At 44.7% G+C, this 16421-nt stretch overlaps 2 protein-coding genes across 2 annotated transcripts in view; one reads left to right on the top strand and one right to left on the bottom strand.

Annotated features, from left to right (window-relative positions):
- The window catches only part of VIPAS39 (VPS33B interacting protein, apical-basolateral polarity regulator, spe-39 homolog), a 37879-nt gene extending 35702 nt beyond the window's left edge, over positions 1-2177 (bottom strand). The window contains exon 1 of the mRNA XM_006884646.1: positions 2074-2177. Coding sequence (XP_006884708.1) covers positions 2074-2157 — 84 coding nt within the window. The 5' untranslated portion in view covers positions 2158-2177. The remainder of the gene's footprint in view (positions 1-2073) is intronic.
- Positions 2178-2602: 425 nt separating this feature from the next.
- Positions 2603-14659, top strand: AHSA1 (AHA1, activator of heat shock 90kDa protein ATPase homolog 1 (yeast)). Its single transcript, XM_006884645.1, has 9 exons — positions 2603-2841; positions 4072-4262; positions 8513-8595; positions 8972-9089; positions 10437-10525; positions 11543-11674; positions 13020-13121; positions 13707-13758; positions 14259-14659. The coding sequence occupies exons 1-9, from the start codon at positions 2762-2764 to the stop codon at positions 14429-14431; spliced, it is 1020 nt and encodes a 339-aa protein (XP_006884707.1). The 5' UTR covers positions 2603-2761; the 3' UTR covers positions 14432-14659.
- The last annotated feature ends 1762 nt before the right edge of the window (positions 14660-16421 follow it).

The following is a 16421-nucleotide window of genomic DNA, read 5'->3' as shown; positions in this document are numbered from 1 at the left end:
TCTGCAACTGCATCCTGGCCCATCCTCACCCTTCTGCCCCCAACCCTCACCTCCTTGTACCCCCAATATGTTTTTCCCAATAAAAAAAAATATTATATAAAAACAAAACAAAACAAAAAACAGACTTTCAAGGGGGAAAAAAAGAGGAATGAACTGGGGGTTTAGAGAAAAGAGTGCAACAATGAATGAATGGAAATCCAAAATCTCTGTAAATGTTCATTAAAATTAATAAAATTTCATAAAAAATGTAAAAAAGAGCCATAACTATTCCCAAATTAGACTTTATCCTGGAATAATGTTTTGCCCTAGAAATACAACTAAATTATCAATGCAAATTGGATTAAGTGAAACAAGGCTTAAGCCAAGAAGGTGGTATCAAAAATTCCAGAGCACCAAAAATATCTCCAAAGGCAACACTGTCAAAGTTAATGAAATAGATTTGTTTTTCCTTTCATCTCAACAGCATCTGTCTCAAGTCAGTCCTTACTCATTGTGATACCATGTGTTTCAGAGAAACAATGTTCTCCAGAGTTTTCAATGGCTGTGATCTTCTGGAAGTAGATGGTCAGGCCTTTCTTCTAAGGTCTCTCTGGGCGGATTTGAACTGCCAACTTTTTGGCTAGCAAAGCATTTCACTGTTCGCACCACCCAGGAACTCTTAAAACGGTACCTGCCACAAAATGAACGCTGTGTTAACTTTTACTATTACTAAGTCTTTATGGTACATTGGCAAAAGCTGAGAAGAAAGTATTTTTAAACAATCCTGAAGGTAAAAATAATGATTTAATACAAAATTTCGAAGAGTGAGTATCATATAAACATCAATTATATACAAAGCATGTAAATGTCTCTCATACATGGGGCAGTTTACAAAGCATTGTCATTCATTTATTCCTTAGGCAGATTCCACTTCCATTTCACCAATGAGGACAATTGGATTAAGTATCAAAACTGGATTAAACAAAAAGGATTAAGTATCAAAGTCATTTTGTTAATTGCTCTTACTCCAAACTACACATCAGACTTTCTGGCTGCTAGACCTCTTGTCCTGCATGATTCTTCTAACTTCTTTTCCAACGATGGGTGAAAGTCATTTGTTCAAAACCGTTAGCAAGTATCTAAAGGAAGAACTGTCTAACAAACCACAGTCTACTAGATTTCAGAAATCTTTTTAAAACATCAAACAGCTGTGGGTACTGGCCACCAGTTTGTACTTCTGGTACCAATCATAACCTAGCTTTCCTTGGCAAGTAAAGAGAGGACGATTTAAAAGGTTCTACGAGTAATGCAGTGGTTAATGTTCCAGCTGCTGACCCCCTCACTAGCTCTCTGTGAAAGACAAGACAGGGAGCTCAGCTCCTAGAATTACAATCGTGCAAACAGCATCGGGTCAGTGGGCGCTGTGCTCTAGCGTCACCACGAACAGTAATGGACTTGAGCGCCCGCAGCATGAGTTATAAAGCAATCAAACACAATATTAAGAGGGAACGAGGAAGGTGCTTCAGAGGCTTGTCCTTAACATCACTTGTTTACTGAGAGTCCCACAAGGAGGATGGTAGGAACTACAGCCGAGAGAACAGAGCATGACAGTGAAAGACAGAGGGATCCGAGGGGAAAAACCAACAACACTCCACAACCAATACGCTTCCTGCCTGACACCCCAGAAATTAGCTGATGAGGAGTTACATTCTGGGGTGACTTAGCACCTTTCAAATCGGGCCTACACAAGCGTGAACTAAGACCAGGGAATGGGGCTCATAGGAAGGAGACAGTGATCTATCTATAGGGCGAAATTCGTAGAAGCCACGGCTCTAACGACAGGTCCTGGAGCATCCATGGTAGAAGAAATGTGTCATCGCGGCTTAGCACTCAGAACCAAACATCGGGGCTCCCTTGCAGTCCCAATCTGGACTAGACGCCGGTTCTCAGGCTAGGGGTCGCCCCAAAACGAAAAAGAGAGCCAGGCCTCCGGGAATAGGACATCTTAAAAAAAAAAAGGGAGGGGGGAACAGCAAGATGCGGCGAGGGTGTATGCGGCTAAATATGCGTCCCAACGGGTTGGGACACCCTCACCTCTTCCTCACCGAGCCCTCCTCTGAGGGCAGCGCCAACCTCTGCCACCGCAGGACCTGCCCTCCCGGTCAGGCTATGCGGCATAGAGAAAGGGCGGAAGGAGAAAGTCGAGAGGACAGGGTTAAATATAGCGGCCGCAGAGCATTCTGGAAGTTGTTGTTTCTCCAGCCTCGGCCATCAGGGGCCGTCGGGACAAGCTCCGGAGGTTGTGGACTACAATCCCCAGAAACCCCAGCGTGCAGGGCCCAGATTGTTTCCTTTACTTTCCGCCCGACCTTCCGCGGTTATCTGCGGATCCCGCAGTGAGACTACAACTCCCATGAGGCTTAGCAGGTCCAATTTAGGACCAGAGAAACAATGAGACCTATTCTTTGTGTCCTTAACGGGTGAAGGATCATCAGATGAGGAGTTACCTTTTTAGTTTCCTTGGGCACAAGCTGAGAGACTTGAAAGAACTTTGAAACGGGCGGAACTTGCCATCCCGGCGACTTGGAACGGAAGTAGCCGGTGGCGGTGGTGGGGAGGAGCCGGAAGTAAGCCCGGGAGGGGGTGAGGGGTGGAGGGAAAAGCAAGCCAGGAGGTTGTGCGGCCGCTTCTAGTAGTTTCCAGGCGCTGCCGGGCGGCTGGGACCAGGCGGTCCTGAGGCTGTGGCTGCTCGGGAGTCTGTGGCGGCGCGATCAGGGAACCGATGGCCAAGTGGGGTGAAGGCGACCCACGCTGGATCGTGGAGGAGCGGGCGGACGCCACCAACGTCAACAACTGGCATTGGTGAGGGTCACCAGGGCAGGCCGCGGGAGCGCTGTGGTCGGACCGCTTTTCGGGGTACCTGTACCCCGGCTTGTACAGATCCGAGCCATGGGCATGGGAAGTCCCCACTGAAGGCGGAGTAGGTCCTTTCTGGGGCAGGGATTCGGAGCCCCGAGCACCCTCACCCCTTTTTGTTGGTGTTATTCTTAGTGTTATGGGGAGGGGGGTGGCGACGTGGAGCGGCTGCACCCCAAAGGGAGATTCAGAAATACGAGAATATAACCTTCTAGCTGCTGCGTGGGTCCTGAGCATAGATAGTCTTTTTACACGTGGCCAGAGGAGTCATTGAGCCCCAGAGAAGTGCTAGCTTGGATTGTGTTGGAGGTGGCTTGCTCTGGAAGGCTCGAGACCAGGAGTATTTCCTCTTAGGTGGCTTAAGTGCACAATTAAAAGTCAAAGCGAACTGCCCCGTCGGTCCTGTGGGCTAAGGTTTGGAGTGCCCTGCAGGTGCTCGGAGCTCGGGGATGCTGAAGCCGCTGCGGACTCTCACCCGGAACTATTAGAAGGGCTGGGCTGCAACTTTAGGAGCTGCCCTATCGTTGCCGGGCAATCATGATTTTATAACCTCACCTTCTGTCCGACTTGAAATGTTCCAGAAAGAAGAATTCCTTATCTTTAACCTCCCATGAACTTTATTCGTGGTGTGATGTATACTGTATCTTTTACTTTGTACGCGTTGTCTTCTCTACTAGATTGTAAATTGAAAGGCGCATTATCTCCGTTGTTATCATCCCGCAGATACGGAGAGTGCTTAATTTTGTTTGTGTTGATGGTTTTGAGGGTACCGAAGGTGTAGGGTGTTTGTAGCACAGCCTGAATTTGGGCGGTTGTAACCCAGTGCTAATGAGGTCAAGGTTATTGTTTCATTCCATATTGGACCTTTTCGCTTAGTGCTCTCTCCTGATCTCAGCAAGATCGACACCGCTCTCTACTTGGCCACACGGATGCCCCATATAAAGTGGCAAATAATGACCCAAGCACCGTCCTACTGAAAAAAGAAAAACACACTTTTCCATTTAGTTTGTACCATCGTATTGCTAGTTGGCTTAATAGTTGTTCCTGTTCTCCTTCCTAAAGGGGGGGAAAAACTGTTTTCAGGTGGAGTTAGTGGAACTGAGGGTTAGTATGGCAATACCTTGCATAGAGCAGGTGGTATATCTTCCCTTTCATTGCTGTGTTTCTGTTTTGCAGGACCGAGAGGGATGCTTCAAATTGGTCCACAGATAAGCTGAAAACCCTTTTCTTGGCAGTGCGCTTGCAAAATGAGGAAGGCAAGTGCGAAGTGACAGAAGTGAGTAAGCTTGATGGAGAAGCATCCATCAATAACCGAAAAGGCAAGCTTATCTTCTTTTATGAATGGAGCATCAAGCTAAACTGGACAGGTGAGTCCTTGCTATACTGTTAGGCAAAGAGTGATCTGTATTTTGATTGACCAGGAGTCAAGGAAAACAGTTTTAGAGGTTATGAACGCCATACAAGGGAGAACACGGGACAGTGCTGCCTTAAAGACCTGCCGTTCTGGGTGTTGACATTTCCCCCCCTGTCAGTGGGTGTCCTCATTGGACCTCACAGGCTCCACCAGTCAAGTGGCTACACTGTTAGGGCAAGTTTGAGGTCTTCATCTTTTGTTACCCCTCTACAGTGTTAATGATGCTTATGTATAAATATAATTTAATTTGAGCTTTTAAAAAGTTTTTCTACTTCCCTTTCCTTTCAGTCAGAAAAGAAATAGGAACTGTGTTTGTGTCCCCTTTGGTGGTCTTTCCAGCTGTGAGACTGTTTCTGGTTTTGGTGGTATTTTTTTAAGTAGGGCTTTTTTCTTTTTAAAGTTCTTATTCTGGAAAATTTTTTTTTAAATGGTAAGTTTGGGATTTGATATTCCTTTCTTTTTCTTCTTTTCCTCTTCATATTTTAATTGTGATTTTAAGCTAAGTTTACAGAAAAGTTGGATCTTCATTCATTCATTCATTGCTGCACATTTTCCTCGCTACTTCCATCCCCAGTTCACTTTTTTTAAAAAAATTAATTTGTTGTTGCATAATTTCCTTCTTCGTGTGTGTGTGTGTGTGTGTGTGTGTGTGTGTGTGTCTCCGTCTCCCCACGAGCCAGTTCATTTAACTATGCACCTTATATTCTGGACTGTTGTCATACAAAATAATCTAATCCTATATTCCTTTTAAACAGTTCTTTCTTTTTTTTATATGTTTCAATGTTCTTTATTCCCTCTTTTCTTAGTTTTCCCCCAGCTGCCCCACCACCAACACCATCAACCCTGTTTTGTAACAGTAGTGTTATATGATATTTGTCCTTTTTTTCCTTTTGGGTTGAAATCTTTTTATTTTTTGTATTCTATTTAACTCATTTTTACATCTCTGGGATTTCACAGAAAGCTTACAAATCACACTGATTTTCCAGACAGGTATTTGTCCTTTTGTGACTGAGCTATTTCACTGAGCATAAGGTCTTCCGGGGTCACCCATGTTGTGTACTATTTTATGAATTCCTTGTTTTTCAGTACTGTCTGGTATACTATTGTGTGACTATACCATATTTTTTCTATTCATTCATTGATGGGCAGGCACTTGGGTTGCTTCCATCTGTTATTGTGAATAACACAGCAATAAACATGGGTGTGCATATATCTGTTTGAGTGGCAGCTCTGGTGGTCTTTAAGGTTTATTCCTAGTATTGGGATTGCTAAGTCAAACAGTATTTCTATGTCCAACTTTTTGAGAAAACACCGTAGTACCTTCCCTAGTGGTTGGCACCATATTTTGCACTCCCACCAGCAGTGAGTAAAAGAGTCCCAAGTCTCTCCACAACCTCGCCTGCATTTGTTGTTTGCTGCTCGGCTGAACTTTGCTATAGTTCCTGGGGTGAGATAATAATTCATAGTTGTTTTGATTTGCTTCTTTCTGTGAGCTAGGAATTTTGAACATTCATGTGTTTGCTATCTGAATGTCGTCTATTCATATGATGAAGTGTCTATTCATATGCTGTGCCCATTTTTTTTTTAAGACAACTGTGCCCACTTTGCAATTGGGTTGTTTACCTTTTTTTTGTTGAGGTGCTGGAGTAGTTTAAAAATTTTAGATAGGAGTTTCTTATCAGATATGTCATTATTGTTGTTGTTATTGTTGTTATGTGCCTTTGAGTTACCTGCGACTCATAGCGACCCTATGTACAACAGCCCTAAACCCTGCTCTATCCTGTGCCAATCTCACTGTTTCCAACAAACCCAGCCCCATTACCTCAGTCACTAAATCAATCTACTTCATAGAGGGTCTACCTCTCCTGCACCGTCCCTCTACCCTTCCAAGCATGACATCCTTCTCCAAGACTCGTCCCTGCTTGCAACATGTTCAGAGTATGTCAGACAGAGCTTCAGAATCCTTACCTCCAAGGAGCAGCCCTCTCCAGGATGAACCTTTTCGTTTTCTTAGCAGTCCATGGTATATTCATTACTCTTCTCCGACACCACAGCTCAAAGGCATCAATTCTCCCTAGTCATTTTTCAGCTCTCTGATGCATAGCAAGTGATTGCAGAGACCATGGCCTCTATCAGGCGCCCCTTAGTTTCCAGAGTGACATCATTGCTCTTCAGTACTTTGGAGAAGTCCCTAACAGCAGACTTTCCCATCGCAATACGTGTTTTAATTTCCTGGCTCCTGGTGCCAAGAGTGTTGACCATGGAGCCAAGCAAACGAAAGCTGTGAACAATCTCACTCTCTTCACCATCCATCCTGGTGCTGCCAATTGGCCCAGTGGTGAGACTTTTTGTCTTCTTAATATTGAGCCTTAATCCATATTGAAGGCTACAGCTTGATCATTACCAAAAATTTTTTTTCCAGTCTGTGGTTTTCTTTTTCTCTGTTGGGGAAGTGTTCTGATGTGCGTAGGGATTTGATTCTTAGAAGGTTGCATTCATCTATTTTATTTTCTCCTGGTTGTAGGAGACTGAGTTTTAAAAGATGCTGAAGCACTAAGATCGCTGCTATCTTTTTATGAGGCAAGGCATGAAATAAATTTGTGCTTTTATAAACTTTTTTCTTTTTTAATAAACATTTTTCAATTGGATTTTAATCAGGAAGGAAAAGGTAGATATACTTGTCTGTTACACACACGCAAGAAAAGGATGTTCTTACTTAAAGGTATGCCTAAGGCATGTTGTTGTGTATCGTAGAGTCGGAACAGAACTGATCCTCTGACGGGTTTTCAGAGGCAGTTAATCTCCTGGGAGGAGATTGTCCATTCTTCTCCTGCAGAGTAGCTGATGGCCTTGAACCACCTGCCTTCGAGACTGTAGCGCCGCTCTTTTCCACAAGGCCACCAGAGCTCCCTTCCTAAGGCAAAGTAGTTTAAGAAAATGCAGTAGCATCTCACTCAGTACCCCCTTTTTTTAAAAAAAACAAAACTGAGACCTAGACAAAATGAAAATTAATCATCAAAGTTTTATTGATTAATTTTGAAATACAGCCCATTTATAATGTAACACATTTGTTTCTGGAATCACCATGATATACATGGTGGACACAATATCCAAAATCTTCATTAATGGTTTGTTTGTTGTTGTTTAAATATCAGAACCTAATGAGAAGGGTTGCATAGTTTTATGTGTTAAACGGTAAGAAAGACATAAACTACAGTACATACAAAACTTTACCTTGGAAAAAGACATGAAGTTTATCTTTGCAAGTGGACATTGGAAGGGTTACAGCTCATGAGATGCTATGAGGGGATGGAAGGAAGGTCATCAGAAATTGGAAGGAAAGTTAACACCAAGAGGGTTTCTGTAGCTCAGAATATGCAGTGAACTGATGATGTCAGTAAATGAGAATTCAAAGAATGTATATTTTACACAGCTTCATTCATCTGGGTACAGATTTCTGTGTTCCTCTCATTTTCTCTTAGGTGAAACGGATGGTAATCATACTTGAAATGTGTATTATGCTCACTTTGTTCTTGATGCATCAACCTTGCAGCGTCGAACTTGTGGCTTTAAGACAGAAGAGGGTGAGATGTGCCCTCTCAGGGCCTCCTGACAGAAAGGAGCCTGATGCAGGAGATTGGATTATTGCCAGGACTTGGGCATGGCCTGGTCAGCTGCCGTCTTTGAGCTTGACCCCTGTTTCTGCCTCTGGTTTGGTTGCTGCACAGTGTGCACGCTGCCCAGGTTGTCTAGGAGGGTGATTGAGTTTCTAGTTGAGTGTCAGTCATTCATTTTTCCTATTATTTTTACTATTACTGCAGCTTACTCACACTTTTCAAATTTGAATCTGTGTTCGTGTCACTTTGTCAGCCATAATCGAATTGGGATGAACTGATTCAGAGCTCTTTTTCCTAACAAGTGCCATACAGAACTGAGTAATGGCTTTTGAACCAGTTCCCTGCGGCAGGATTCAAGCTAGTGTGTCACGTCCACGCAGGTCTCAGTCCCACATTGTGAGATCATGTGTGGAAGACATTTTTCTTAGGGGCAGGAGCTGTCTGCACCTGACCTGTGGCATTATCTCAGGAAAGAGGTGGTCAGTCCAGCTCTCTGGTCATGTGAGCTGAGTAGGATTTAGGACTCTAGAGCAGAAGATATTTTCTGCAAAAGAAGGACTAATTGGCCTTGTCTTGCTTTTGGCAGGTACCTCTAAGTCAGGAGTGCAGTACAAGGGACATGTGGAGATCCCCAACTTGTCTGATGAAAACAGTGTGGATGAAGTGGAGGTTTGTGCTTCCTGACTCCTCGCCCGAGTCTTTTTTATGTTCTCTTATTCATGTGAGAAAAATGACCTGTCCTTGAAGATTACAAGTCTGGCACTGGCCCGGGCCTTCAGAAGCCAGCTAGTTTGTGAGATAGACGATGCCCTTAGGAGCTTCCAGCGCAACTTGCACTCGTTTAATTACACCTTGTGTTGGGGGGCGGATGTTCCAGTCCACGTTGGCTGCCTTGCCTGGCGGGGCACACTTGGGAAGGAATCCTGACCCTCATGCAGTTAGTTCCTTTGGGAATATCAGCAGTTCTCCAATTGCTTGGCACCCACATACCACAGTGTGGGGGCCTCTCAAGTTACTAACCACCTCCTTCTGATCTTTCACTCAGATTAGTGTGAGCCTTGCCAAAGATGAGCCTGACACAAATCTCGTGGCCTTAATGAAAGAAGAAGGGGTGAAACTTCTAAGAGAAGCAGTGGCAATTTACATCAGCACCCTCAAAACAGGTATCCCTTGGGTAGTTACGTGTGCCCGGGAGGCCGCCTTCCACCTCTGAGGCTCTGCTGAAGGGGCGTGGCAGGCCTTTTTTGCCGAGTGGGTAAAGGCTTTGGAGATGGTTATTTCTCAGAGCCATTCTACAGCTCTGAGCAAGGGACAGAACTAGAGCTGGGCTGTCTAATATGTTAGATGTTGAGCACTTGAAATGTGACCTGTTCAAATTAAGGTATGTAGTGAATGAATGGGAAAGTGTGGATTTGGGACATCTACTTTAAAAAAATCCCTGGATGCTACCAGGTCTTAACACCAAAAATGGCGTATGTCCATCCACCACATAGTGCCTTGAAAGAAAGACCTGGTGACTGGGTCCAAAGAACGCAGCCACTGAAAACCCTCCAGAGCACCGTTTCACAGAGTGGCTTTAGGGAGTTAGCACTGCTATCGGGGAAGATCATGCTAATGTAAATGGGGAGAAAGAAATAAGAGTATGAAATGTATCTTTTAAGACAATTGAAGGGTTTTTTTTTTATTTGTTAGGTTTAATGTGTTAATTTCACTTGTCTTTTTAACATGGTTACTAGATATTGTTAAGTTACATTTGAAGATCACTTTCATTTCCCCTGGACAGCGCTGATTAGAGACTTGGCTTCCCTGCACTCGTTACTTGAGTCTAGGCCTGAACTTCCCTTTCAAATGCCTCCGCCAGGGGTACTCAGACTGCCAGAGTAGTGGTCAGTTCAGCTGTCCCTTGGGTGTCCAGTTCTGCCTGTTCTGATCTTGAAATCAGCATTCATGTCATGACGATCAAAAGGAACCAGTTTAGAAGAGAATGGCATCTGAAGGAGACTAGTGGTCCAGTGGTTCTGCAGAGGGAAGGCTGAATGGGGCCAAGTGCACGTAGGCCAGAGGCTCGCGACTCTAAGTCATAGCAAGGCCACCACTTCCCTAGGGACCCCCATAATGTTGTGATTAGGTCTTGAGCTGTAAAACAGTCCCAGTGAAATCCAGTGAAACCTGTGAGAGCTGAAAATCAACAGGACCTCATCGTTTTCTCAGTCTTGCAAGTTTCCTGCCTTCAGTGGGCTGCACTTGACACTTTTTTTGCTGTTTGTTGGCAAATACTTGAGATTTTTTTTTCTCTGACAGGTTCTAGCATTCACAGGCTTTATCTGTGCATTCTGTAGTGTACAGTCAGACACCTTCTGACACAGACTAAAGGTGTAAAAGAGAATCTTCTTTTCCTGATCATTCACTCATTCTGGGTTCAGTTTACTTGTGTTTGTTACGTTGTAATGGTGCCCCAAATGTCACCTGCTAAGAAATAACTTCCGGGAGCTGGGGATTTATCTTTTCAGAATTCACCCAGGGCATGATCTTGCCCACGATGAATGGAGAAACAGTAGATGCCACCAGGCAGCCGGCGCTGAAAGCTGAGGAGCGGAAGGTAACTAATGGTGTTCCTTGATGAGGCAGGAGGCTGCCTAAAAAGAGACACTTCCTCCTCTTTATTCAGCATCTCACTCCTAACCCTTAACAGCCTGTGATCCGCTCATGACTCCTTTTAACAAGGCCTCACTACATAGTTACCTGCAGATTTTTACCTCGTTTATCGTCACTTAAAACTAATTCTCTAAGGGAGCTCTGGTGGCCTAGTGGCAGGAAGCTGCCCTGCAATCCCAGAGGTGCACGGTTCAAATCCACCAGATGCTCTGCTGGAGAAGGAGGGACAATCTCCTCCTGTACCGATCAGATCTGATTTGATGGTACATACAACAAAAATAATAAAATTAAAAAACAAACGAACAAACAACTGATTCCCTAGAACAATCAGAACCAATCAGTCTGGCTCCAATTTAGAGGTTCTGACCACAGGGTAAATATTTGAAGGATTATTTTTAACTGGGGTGTTCATCTTTCGTAGTTTGACATTAGAAGTCAAGAATTAAGCCACTGGCTTCGTCCTTCAGGAAATTGATAGATCTCCCCCTGTATCTGGCAGGGTGAGCACATATTTTATCTGAATGGAGCTTGTGTGGTCCAGGTCCCAGCACTTGGTTTTGAAGCTGTTGCCCTTGGTCAGCGCAGGAAAGGATGGAAATGGGAGGAGGAGGAGGCGGAGGGGGGTCCCTCCAGGTACACTCAGTGCAGGAACTGGCTAGAGAGAGAGTGAACTCTTCACAAGTGCCTGATGGATGGTTTGACAGGTCTTCTGACAAGCTTGCAAAGGCATACCTGTCTACTTTCTAGAGTAATGTTTTTCAGTGGTGATTGTGATTCTTCTAGAAGTGTTTCCCTTACAATTGAAAACACCTACATGCAGCTTCTCCCTAAGACCCCTGAAATAATTAGCCTTGCAGGAGAAAAGATTCTTGTATATGAATGGGCCCAGAAGCTGTGTGGATTGACTGCGTTGATTTCACCATTTACTCATCACTGACAGTTTTCACTGCCTCTTCCACAGGCTAGTAAGTCCACTGCTTCGAAAACCCAGGCCAAGCCTGTTGGTGTCAGAATCCCCACTTGTAAGATTGCTCTTAAGGAAACCTTCCTCACGTCACCGGAGGAGCTCTATAGAGTGTTTACCACACAGGAGGTGAGCACAGTCTTGATCTTTACGTTTCATGCCGTTTGTCATTCCTGACGACGTGGTTTGTGGGCACATCACAGTATGCACAAACACCACGTACGACTGGACCCATCATGCTTTGTTCAGAGGATCTAAGTGGGTCTTTCCATTTTGTCGATTTTCACTGTTCACTGCTGAAGTCTTAGGAAAGCAAATGGCTTCACAGAAATGGCACCATGGATTCTTCAGAAAGAATTGTCATTGTTGGGGGCTGTCAGGTTGATCTGAACTCCTAATGACAATTGTTCTGTTTGCACGACAGAATAAAATGTTGTTCTGACACCACCCTCACAGTTGTTGCTGTGCATGAGCCCAGTGGCGCAGCCGCTGTTGTCATCCCACCTCACTGGGGGGCTTTCTCTTCTAAGCTTCTGTTCCACCACATGTAGAGTTCTCCAGGAACTGGTCTGTCTTGATGATATATCCAAAGTGCATGAGACAGAGTCCTGCCAGCCTTGCTCCTTCCTAGAGACATTTGTTCAGGCTTTTGTCATCTGCTGGGATTGTCACTATTCTTCCCTGACACTCTAATTCAAAGACATCACATCTTCAGGCTTCCTTAGTCATTATCCAGCTTTCAGAAGCATATCGGGCAGCTTAAAATAACGTGACTTAGGGGAGCTCTAGTGGCAGAAACGCTGTACTGCAATCCCAGAGTTATGCTGTTCAAATCCACCAGATGCTCTGCTGGAAAAGGAGGGGCAATCTCCTCCTGTACCAGTCAGATCCAATTTGATGGTATACTCACAGAAATAATAAGATTTTTTAAAAAATTTAAAAAAATAATAATAATGTGACTTGGGAAGGAGGATTGTAGTCCTCAAAAATGACATCTTTGGTTTTTAACACTTCCAAGAGGTCTTTTGCATCCGATATCCAGGGAGAATGGAATGTAGTCAGAACTTGGATTGTAGCTCAGCTGGATAGAGGGAGCTACCCAGGATATGTATGGTCATTGGACAAAGTCATGTCTGTGGCAATGTGAGTAGTGACATGCAAGTTTGAGCTGGTATTTGTCCCTTAGTCTCACTGAGAGCCATGTAAGGAAATGCCCATGACCAGGCTTAGAACTTTATGGTAGCCATGAAAGAAGCCATCCCAGATTTGGGGGCTCTGGGAAGCAAAGACACCATCCTTGGCCCTCACTATGTGCCAGATGTCTGCGAGAGCTCAAAACAGCTGAGGCAAAGGCAGGCTGGGGAGAAATCTGAAATACAGAGAGCTGGTCTGGATCTTTCATTCTTTGCTGGAATTGAATTCTTTTGGTTCCAGCTCTTTGATTTTCTCCCTGCCTCCTTTTTCTCCTCTATAGCTGGTCCAGGCCTTCACCCATGCACCTGCAATGTTAGAAGCAGACAAAGGTGGGAAGTTCCACATGGTTGATGGCAATGTTACTGGGGAGTTCACTGACCTGGTGAGTATCCGGGGGCTCCAGATTATAGCGTCTTCCTAGGCAGGAAAGTGGTGTATCCTTTACCACAAGTCTGTAGGTAAAATTGGAAGTTCTGATCTCTGATATTGTTGCCGTTGAGTTGGGACTCATCCGTCCAGTGTAAATTGCGCGGGAGGAGATTGCCCAGCTGAGCAGCTGATAGAATCAGAGTGTGCTACTCCTTACCCAGTAGGCCCCAAGATGTCAGTCCTTGACTCTCTCTGGTCAATAAAAATATGTTTTTCCCAGCGAATTCTGCTATTTGAATTATCTCACCTTTCTAGAATTGTGTCCTGACTTGTGTAAAGTTCTTCCTGGAGAAATCGAACTGGGAAGAGAGGGTCTGTGCATGGGTGGATGTGGCACTAAAATTTCCCCTGGGCATGCTGGCTGAGTTGATTAAAGAGTAAGAGGAGAAGCAGCTTTAATACGTGCCCAGAAGCGACCAGCTCTGTGGCCCTTTTGTGTTTGTCAGCGTAGTGTAACTGCAGATGCTCGACTCGAATTTCTCACTGCCTTTCCTACTAGCCTTTGAGTTATATTATAATCTGACTTCTCTGACTTTAGGTCCCGGAGAAACACATTGCAATGAAGTGGAGGTTTAAATCTTGGCCAGAGGGTAAGTAAGCATATTTGTTTCTTGTCGTTACTCCGGGCTGGGGGATTCTTTACTAAGCAAGGCCAGCCAGCACAGGCTCCTTCCCACGGTGCAGTTTCACCTGCTGGTCACTACCGATTAGTAAGCATAAGTAAGCGTGTGCTTGCCCTCCTGACTAACTCCTTATCCCTGTCCCTGCCGGTGATAGTAAATTTGAAAAGTGGCTTTGGTTCTAAAAGTGGCTGTGGGAGAGGGAGAGACATCACCCACATCTAGAAGTAGGGTGTGATAGGGGATAAAAGTGGGGAACAACAGTCTTCACCACAAATCAGTAAATAAGCACACGAAGCCTCGTGTTTATATGATAATCTAGCATTGCCGTTGCCCCGCAGATGTTATGCTTTCCCCTTAGTCTTGAACCCTTGGCCCATAAGAGGCAAGTGGAGTAAGTGAGCCGAGAGGGTGGGAGCTGACATGACAGTGAGATCCCCAGAAAACACCTTCCCTCTGGCTTTTCCCAGGGCACTTCGCCACCATCACCTTGTCTTTCACTGATAAGAACGGAGAGACTGAGCTGTGCATGGAAGGGCGTGGCATCCCAGCTCCTGAGGAAGAGCGGACGCGGCAGGGCTGGCAGCGGTACTACTTTGAGGGCATCAAACAGACCTTTGGCTATGGTGCACGCTTGTTTTAGGGTCTGCAGCTAGGAGGCTGCATGCAGCCTGCTTGATACTTCGGTCCAGCCCCCTGCTGACTGGGGTTTGTGACTGACAGGATTTCACCATCCCAACCACTAACTTGGGGCCGGGGCCCCCTCCCCTCCACATATCCCTTGGGTTTGTGCATGGTTTTTGCTGGGTGGGATCAGAGGGCAACTTCTCTTTTATGTGTACATACGCTAAATAAACTTAATTTAAAAAACGTGCTTATCTGGAGGTTGTATTGATGTGAGGGGCTGGTCTTAAGAGTTCTGGTTAACACTTGTATTTAAAAGCAAAACTAGGAGGAGTTGGAAGACCACCTCCATTCTCAGTTAAAAGAAGCTAAACTACAGGCAAGCATCACGACCCAACATTCAAAGAGGCCTCCTTATACACTGCAGTCTGGGGAGAATGTTCTCCTCCCCTCACTGACAAGAACTCGGATGTGGGATACACGGTGCCAACAATTTTCTGGTAGAGACCGCATCCTGGTCATTAACTTTGTGGCCATGTGTTCTTTGCTAGAATAATTAACCATCATGTGCTGATGAAAAATAGGGAAAGAGATCTCCTCAGGTGATAGGAAAAACCCAGGCCTCCTTTTACTGAACAGTTACTTTGTACCACAGTGTTAGTGCCGTTAATTCAGCTGCGACACAGGCCGCCCTGTGAACAGCAGATATCTGAACGTTGCCCTACCCTGCATTAACTCCATGGTTTCTGATAATGTCTGAGACCCTTACTACATGTGTAGTCATGTGTCATCCGTCTTGTTCAGGGTCTTCCCCTTTTTCTCTGTCCACCTTTCCCGGTTTGATGTCCTTTTCCAATGACTGGCCCCTCCTATCAGCATGCCTGAAGTTTGTGAGATAAAGTTTGCCTCCGAGGAGCACTCGACTTGCACTTTGTGAAGACAGATTTGTTTGTTCTTTCAGTAGTTCATGGGCATCAATTCTGTCATCCTACTCAGCTTTCGGTTCCATAGGAAACAATTGAAAAATCCCATCATGTTTGGATCATAGTTTGCATCACCATCCCTTAGAGATGGTAAACTGACATTGCTCTTAAGCATTTTGGAAATGTCCTGGACAAATTTTCCCAGTGTAGTATGTCTTTTATTACTACTATCCATATGCATATGAGGAAGAACTGAACTGTTAAACTTTTCAAATAGTAGCACCAACATCTAAAGCAAAAAATGAAATTGGTCTGCAGTCTGCAAAAATCTACCAACTTTTGCAATCTGAAATTGACAGACTGTGCTATCTAGATGCATTAGTAATACTTGGTGATTGGAATGTAAAAGTTGGAAACAAGGGTTGCTAAAAAATACAGTGTTGGTGACAGATATGAAGCCAGAGATCTAAGGATTGAATTTTGTACAATGACTTAGACATCACAAATACCTTTAAAAAAAACAACCACCAAACCCAGTGACTACATATGTAAATAGAAGATCAAAGAATATAGTCTTCAATATGGATTGCATCTCAATTTGAAGAAAACAGATTCTTAGCACTGGACTGCGATAGCACTGTGGTAGATGGAGAAAAGGCTGAAACTGTCAACAACATCTTACTTGGATCCAATTAACACCCTGGGTAGCAGCAGTTAGGAGTTCAGGAGATGTAGTGCACTGGGAAACAAACAGTATGTCTTGGAAAGGGTGAAATCAGAGTGCTCTTTGGAGGTGCAAATGATGAGGCTTTGCCTCACATACTTGGGGCATGTTGCTGGAAGGGCCTATTGGAGAAAGACATGATGCTGGGAAGGGTGGAGGGTCAGCGAAGAAGAGGAAGACCCTGTGGAGGGTCAGCGAAGAAGAGGAAGACCCTCAACCAGGTTGATTGACACGATGATTGCAGCAATAGGCTCTTGTGTGTCAGGAAGTGTGAGGATGGCGCAACACAGGACTGGGTTCAGACCTTTTGTTCGTAGGGTCATTGAGTCTTACTCAACTCAGTGGCACCTAACAACAGTATC

The sequence above is a fragment of the Elephantulus edwardii genome, unplaced genomic scaffold, assembly GCF_000299155.1.
Source record: "Elephantulus edwardii isolate Elephantulus edwardi_28Jun2011 unplaced genomic scaffold, EleEdw1.0 scaffold00037, whole genome shotgun sequence".
Taxonomy (NCBI): domain Eukaryota; kingdom Metazoa; phylum Chordata; class Mammalia; order Macroscelidea; family Macroscelididae; genus Elephantulus; species Elephantulus edwardii.
This window is presented reverse-complemented; position numbering and strand designations above follow the sequence as displayed.

Coding starts and splice junctions, on each gene's coding strand:
- AHSA1 (XM_006884645.1), top strand. CDS start 2,762: ATGGCCAAGTGGGGTGAAGGCGACCCACGCTGGATCGTGGAGGAGCGG. Junction 13,122..13,706: donor CTGGGGAGTTCACTGACCTG/GTGAGTATCCGG, acceptor CTCTGACTTTAG/GTCCCGGAGAAACACATTGC. Junction 13,759..14,258: donor GTTTAAATCTTGGCCAGAGG/GTAAGTAAGCAT, acceptor GGCTTTTCCCAG/GGCACTTCGCCACCATCACC.